General features: G+C 39.6%; 1 protein-coding gene across 1 annotated transcript in view; it reads left to right on the top strand.

Annotated features, from left to right (window-relative positions):
- trappc8 (trafficking protein particle complex subunit 8) overlaps positions 1–7,357 on the top strand; it is a 231,467-nt gene that overhangs the window by 82,375 nt on the left and 141,735 nt on the right. The window contains exons 4-5 of the mRNA XM_068032627.1: positions 3,280–3,454; positions 5,949–6,102. Of these exons, the coding sequence (XP_067888728.1) occupies positions 3,280–3,454; positions 5,949–6,102 (329 nt within the window). The remainder of the gene's footprint in view (positions 1–3,279; positions 3,455–5,948; positions 6,103–7,357) is intronic.

Genomic DNA, 7,357 nt, shown 5'->3' with positions numbered 1-7,357 from the left:
TACATTTTATCATTATACAATGTCCTGGGGCGCTTCACAGGAGAGTTGTAAAGCAAAATTCGATACCAAGACACACAAGGAGATGTTGGGGAAGATGGCCAAATATTGTAAGGCAGCCAGCTAGTCCTTTCCCAAGCGCTTATTGACTTTTCTGTGACTGAAATTCAGATCTGTCTTCAGCAACTCTGTTCACGTTTAAGTCCCAATCTAAGAGTTGCAGAATGATTGACTGTAACCGAAGAAAGCATTTGAAGAGCTATACTTCATAATAAAGAAGTGGGGAATGATAGTTCGTTCACACTCCAGGTTTGAGTTTTGTTTGTGCTCAGATGGACTGCAGCAGTTTAAGAAAGTAGCTCACCGCCACTTTCTCGAGGGCAATTCGGGATGGGCAACAAATGCTGTCCTTGCCAGCAATGCTTACATCCCATGAAATGAGTAAAAAAGAAAGTAAGAAATTATAACAAAGTGCTGGAGATACTCAGGTCAGGCAGCATCTCTGGAGAGAGAAGCAGAGTTAATGTTAACATCTATGACCTTTTCATGGGAACGGCAGAAAAGAAAGTAACTCGAACTCACTTAGAGTAAATGTTGAAAATGGTTCCAGTCTTTTATTATGAAGTGCTGATATTCTCATGTTAAGCTTAATAAGTAGGGGCATAGAATACAACATAGAACATAGAACATAGAACATAGAACATAGAACATACAGCACAGAACAGGCCCTTCGGCCCACAATGTTGTGCCGATCCTTTGTCCTCTGTCAAGGACAATTTAATCTATACCCCATCATTCTCCTTTATCCATATACCTATCCAAAAGCCTTTTGAAAGTCCCTAAAGTTTCTGACTCAACAACTTCAAGAAAGGGAAGTTCTGATAAACTACACTTTAGAAAAGATGCTGATACATTAGAGTGCAGAAAAGATTGAAGAGAATGGTTCCAGGAATGAGGAACTTCAGTCATGTGGATAGGTTGGTGAAGCTGGGTCTGTTCGCCTTGGGGAAGAAAAGATTGAGGAGATTTGCTTGAGGTGTTCAAAATCATGAGGGGTCTGGACAGAGTAGATAGGGAGAAACTGTTCCCAGTGGGGGAAGGATCTCGAACCAGAGGACACTGATTTAAGTTGATTGGCAAAAGAAGCAATGGCGATATGAGGAATAACATTTTTACACAGCATGTGGTTATGAGAGTGCGCTAGAGGCCGATTCAAATGAGGTCTTCAAAAGAGAACTGGATAATTACCTGGAGAAAAACTTTGCCGGGCTATGGGGGAGTGAGACTAGGTGAGTTGCTCTTGCAGAGAGCCAGCATGGCCACAACAGGCCAAATGGCCTCCTGTGCTGTAACCCTTCTATGATTCTATAGGTATCTGCCTTGGCTCGGTGTTGACATGCTTGCCTCGGTCGGAAGGTCAAGGTTTCAGACCCTACTTTAGTAAATTGAGCGCGTGATCTGAGCTGCGATTTTGTGCAGTATTGAGGGAGTATTCCACTGCTGGGTGGATGCAGAAGATCTGATTGCACTATTGGAACATTTATCATGTCTGACAGTCAAATTCTCTTTATATTACATAGGATTTGGGATCTTTACCAGAGTTCTGGCAACTCACTTTTCCATGGTAAGGGAATGGTAGCATGGTGGTTCTGTTACTGGATTAGTAATCTAGAGCCCAGCTCTAATGGTCCGGAGAGATGAGTTCGAATTCCACCACGACAGCTGGGGAATTTGGTTTCAATTAATTAAATAAATCTGGAATTAAAAGCTAGTATCAGTAATGGTGACTATGAAACTGCAGATTATTGTAAAAATTCATTTGTTCACTAATTTCCTTTTGAGAAGGAAATCTGCCATGCTTACCCAATCTGGCTTGGTGGTGACTCCAGACCCACAGCAATGTGGTTGGCTCTTAACTGCCCTCTAAAATGTCCAAGCAAGCCACTCCATTGTCAAGAAGGTGGCTCACCACCACCTTTTCGAGGGTAATTAGGATGCCGGCTGCCCACATATCATCCATCACTGAATCACTGGTCAAGCTGGCTGATAATTGAGCACTTAGGAAAATCAGTTATCTGCATAATTATGTAATAATATTTTAGTCTAGAGTATCCTAGCATTAAAATCTATGGCAAGTGTTGATTATTATTGAAATTATTGCACTATTAATACCAAAATGGTCCAGTGTAAAGCTATTTATTGATGTGCATCGCCAGAAGTTTTATTTCAACATTTGATTTAATTTTAATTTATATAATCCATGTTTACAGTTCAGAAGTGGAAAGGTTTCTATTAATGAAGGGTGGGTAAGTACGATGAGGCTGTCCTTCATATTACTATTAATCCAATTCAAGAGAAAGTATAACCGACTTAGCAAAGCATATACATTCAAAATATTGCTTCCATGCAATTAATTTGACAGCATGAGCTAAGTTTTGTATTTTGTTCACTCGGGTTCACCACAACCTTTGCCAGGGCAATTGGGGATGCGCAACACATGCTGGACTTGACAGCGACGCCCACATCCCATGAAATAATTTTTAAAGTGTCTGCTGTGGAAGCCCAGCTTAAATGGCTAAATGAGATGACTATATCTATATATCTAGAGGTTTAATTTGACTTAAGTATATATTGGCAAGAGGTGAGATTTTGGAACTTGTATGTATGTGCACAGATAGAAATCTTGATGTAAATGGAGCCCAAAAGACAGCACCTCTGACAGTACAGCAGTCCCTCAGTATTGGCACTGGAAATGTCAGCCTAGATTTTGTGGTCAAGTCTCTGGTGTGGGACTTGAACCCCCAGCCTTCTGAATTAGATGCAAGAGTGCTACCACTCAGCCGCAGCTGACACCAAACCTCTTTGGTGAAGAGATCGGTCTCTTGTGAATCTGGCGCTTTGATCAGATATTGAGCATCGCTGGCTTTCAGCAACTTCCTCTTTTTGCCCCACATTTGTTCTAGATCTCTTGCACATTGGCTGAATTAAGTCTTCCTGCTGCATGCCTGGGAATTACAAGCCATTGAGGAGAATAGGACAAGCTTTACCTGCTTTCAAACTTTGGCATGAGCACCTCAGCCTTTTTGCAGTGATGGTCTCTAAGCTCAAGACTTGAATGCTGTTAATGATGATGAGAATCAATGATTGGTCTATCGCTATGAATTATCAAATATTTCACCTTTTTCCCCAAGAGTCAAGTTAAAGGCAGCTGATCATTTTATTGCACTTGGAAATTGGGCTTAAATTGTTTGTGAAATGTTTTTCTTAACGTTGAACCTTAAGGCATGCTTGTGGCCTCATCGAGGGACCCTGATCCAGTGGAACAATTTTTAAAGTTATCACAAGAGCAACATCGTATTCAACATAGCAGTGACTACTCCTACCCAAAGTGGTTTATTCCAAATACACTGAAATATTATGTTCTACTGCATGATGTTAGTGATGGGGAGGAACAAAGGTAAGTTTTTTTTTTCTTAAATTGATCCTGGGACAGCTCCTTAGCACTGTTAAAAGTTGCCGTCAGACTCTAGAATCGGAATAAAAGCAAAATACTGCGGTTGCTGGAAATCTGAAATAAAAACAAGTAATGCTTGAAATACTCAGTAGGTCTGGCAGCATATGTGGAGAGAGAAGCAGAATTAACGTTTCAGGTCAGTGACCCTTCTTCGGAACTGGGAATCGGGGAATGTGGGCTCAAGCTTTTAGGAGGTGTTCAGTCAGTTTACATTCCGCTACCTAATCCGGCTGGTGGTCCTCTGGGTGCAATTTTCTCAGTAACCAGTTGTTCTGCACTTAGCTGTATAAAAGGCAATTGTGGCCATATTAGCATTATCCTGAAGAATGAGGCCTTAGTACAACAGATTGGTGCCCCTAAGCTGTAACTCAAAGCAGGTATTTTTCCACAGTAGTTTAAGCTCAGCCCAAGTCAGAAAAATAGTCACAAAATGTCTGTTATCACCAATTAAGCCACCTCTGGCTTTCTGTAATGCACTGGTGGGGGTTGGGTGGATACTGGGGAAGAAATGTAGAGCTAATTATGTAATCCTGTGGGGCTGGGAGACTATTGAAAGAATTTCAAGGATGCTTGCCCATTGGCTTTTCTTTGGCATTACTTTTTGTTCAAAAATACTCCAGAGGTGGAAAACCAAACATCACTCAATGTTTCTATATAGGAACTCTAATTTTATGAAATAAATTATTTTCCCTGCTACTCTCCTTTCCTGGTGTTAGCCTATGACTGACCTGTGGGATGGTTCAGATGCCTTTGGTGTCTGAGATAGTCCATGAACTGCATGCCTTAGGCATTGACTACCCCCATATGTCGGGAGAGTTATAATTGACCATTCTGCTCCATGCTTTATATAAGTGGCTGCTGATTTTTTTTTTTTTTGTATTTTGGACATTAGTAGGACTAACTTTGAAGTCATCAAGCCAACTATTCTATGGAAGCAAGACAAGGTCACAAAAGTGGGCAAATTACTAATCGAGCACTTTAAACCAACTGTCTGAGAGAGCTTGTATTTCCAAACTAAATGAGAAAAATATTCCATTTTTTTCCATTTGTTCATTGATCTTCTGGTTGAAAGAACTCGATAACAAAGGTTGAAAAATAAGGGTCATATTGATGAATTATTGCAGTTTGGACATCTGCATCAATGGAATAGACTCGAGGGGCTCCTTCAACAGCAGCTTGTTGTCCATCCCTAATTGCACTTGAGAAGGTGGTGGTGAGCTGCTGCCTTGAACTGCTGTGGTGTAGGTACCAATTTCTATCACCTAGAATGACGAGGTTAGTAGAAGTATGGAAACACCACTGCAAGTTCCCCTCAGTCACTTATATTACTGTTCCATCACTGTCGCTGAGTCAAAAACCTGGACCTCCCTCCCTAACAGCACTTTGTGTATAACTACACCAGATGGACTGCAGCGGTTTAAGAAGGCACCACTACCTTCTCAAGGGCAATTAGGGATGGGCAGCAGATGCTATCCTTGCCTGCGATGCTCAGATCTCATGAAAGGATTAAAAAAAAATTTGCTTTCTCCAGTTTGTATGAACAGCTTTTCTATGTTTGAATCATTATCCATATGTGGACAACATATTCATTTGAAAAATTAATGTTGTAATAGGCTGGATGTCTCTTGCTGGCGTTAAATCGTGTTGTATGATCACTGGTCCACGGCATCACATACTATCATTTCTAAAATTTGATCCATTATATAAAAACAATGCGTCTGTGTTTTTGTCCCACAAGATCATCTCTGACTTGAATTCAAACAGCTTCAGCATATTTAATTTTATTATTGAATTTAATATGAAATTTGCATACAGAATTGATCTCATATTTTGTGATTTTACTGTTATAGCTTTTGTAAACACTTGCATTTTCTTCGGGAAAACACCCAACAATGTCCTTGTTCTTGAAATTATTTTTATTGAAAGTTTGCTTTTAAAAAGAAATAAATTGGGAGCAGACTCTGCTCATTCATTCTATGTTCCAAACGTCAGTATCCTAAATACTTCATAATTATCATAGTCAGTGCTACGTGGAAAGATCTTCCAAATTCTAAATGGCAGGATTGTTTTTACTGAATACTTTTGTACAAATTGTTTTGGAGGGCCTTACTCTGGAGTCTTTTAAGATGTATTCGAAGACAGTATTAGAATGAATGTTAGAATGAATATGTCATTAATTATGACCAATTATGAAATTTTTTTGTGCATCAGTTTTCTTGATAGTTCCATATAACAACAAGAAACTTGGATATAGAAATATAACCTTGTACATCTACAAATGTGGCACTTGGTTCATCATTTATATATCTGAGCACTGCCTAGATTAATATCTATGTTCGATATGCAGCATTTAATTTCATGTTCATTTTTATTTCACTGTCTGATTTAATACCTCTGACTTGAACCATGTTAGCTCTGATTTCTATTTATCCTGCAGAGCTGAATCTGTTTATGAAGAAATGAAACAGAGATATGGGACACAGGGCTGCTATTTGTTAAAGTTTAATTCTCGAATACCGTCCAGTGGAGCAGATGAGCAGATTCCTGACCCTTGGAGCCAGTATTTGAATCGAAATAATTTGCAAAACCAGGTAGGCACTCTTTTGGAAGGGTGACCTTTAGACATCCCAAAGTGCTTTACAGCCAATGAAGTAATTTTGAAGTGTTTATTTTTGACAAATCGGGCAGTTAACGACAGAAAATTCCCATGAACAGTGAAATAAGTTAGCAGCTAATCTGTAGTGAGGGGTAAATGTTGCATTGGAGAGTGGACGAACTTCCATGCTCTTTGGATGGTATTGAAGATGGAGAGGTTTAATCTGAGCAGGGAGATTTAATGTCTCATGTAAGACAACACTTCAGTACTTCCCCAATACGACACTGAAGTCAGTTTTAAAAAATAATTAGAAGTTTGTTTCTTTGTTTCTAAAATGTCAGCGCCGATTTACTTTTGAACTTTTTCAACTTCATTGGGGAGGCGGTGGTGTAGTGGTATTGTCAATGGACTATTAATCCAGAGCCCAGGCTAATGCTCTGGGAATAAAAACAAGAAATGCTGGAAGTACTCAGGTCTGGTAGCATCTGTGGAGAGAGAGGCAGAGTTAACATTTCAGGTCACTGACCCTTCAGAACTGGCAAATATTAGAAATGTGAAAGGTTATAAGCAAATAAAGCGGGGGTGAGGCAAGAGATAACAAAGGAGAAGGTGCAGATAGGACAAAGTCACAGAATAGCTGACCCGAAGGTCATGGAGCAAAGGCAAACAGTATGTTAATGGTGTGTTGAAAGACAAAGCATTAGTACAGATAGGGTGTTAACGGACTGAAAATTGAACAGCTGCAAGTACAACCATGAAAAAAAAAGTGTGTAAGCAAACTAAGATGAAATAAAATAAACACAAAAATATATAAAGAAGAAAAGAATGCTCTGGCAACATGGATTCGACTCCCACCATGGCAGATGGTGAAATTTGAATTCAATTAATAAATCTGGAATTAAAAGCCAATGGTGACCATGAATCCATTGTTGATTGTTGTAAAAACCCATCTGGTTCACTGATTTCCTTTATGGAAGGAAATCTGCCGTCCTTACCTGGTCTGGCCTACATGTGACTCCAGATCCACGGCAATGTGTTTGGCTCTTTAAAATGCCTTCTGAAATGGCCCAGCAAGGCACTCAGTTCAAGGGCAGTTAGGGATGGACAATAAATGCTGGCCTTGCCAGCAACTCTCACATCCCACAAACAAATTTCTACAAAACACTTGGTCATCAGTAGCTGATGTTTATAATTGTTGAATGTCATTTTTCCATTATAGTTCCACATTTTTACAATATTGGTTTAAACTT

The sequence above is a fragment of the Heterodontus francisci genome, chromosome 5, assembly GCF_036365525.1.
Source record: "Heterodontus francisci isolate sHetFra1 chromosome 5, sHetFra1.hap1, whole genome shotgun sequence".
NCBI classification, from domain to species: Eukaryota; Metazoa; Chordata; class Chondrichthyes; order Heterodontiformes; family Heterodontidae; genus Heterodontus; species Heterodontus francisci.
Note: the sequence above shows the minus strand (reverse complement) of the source record. Positions and strands in the feature narration are given on the sequence as shown.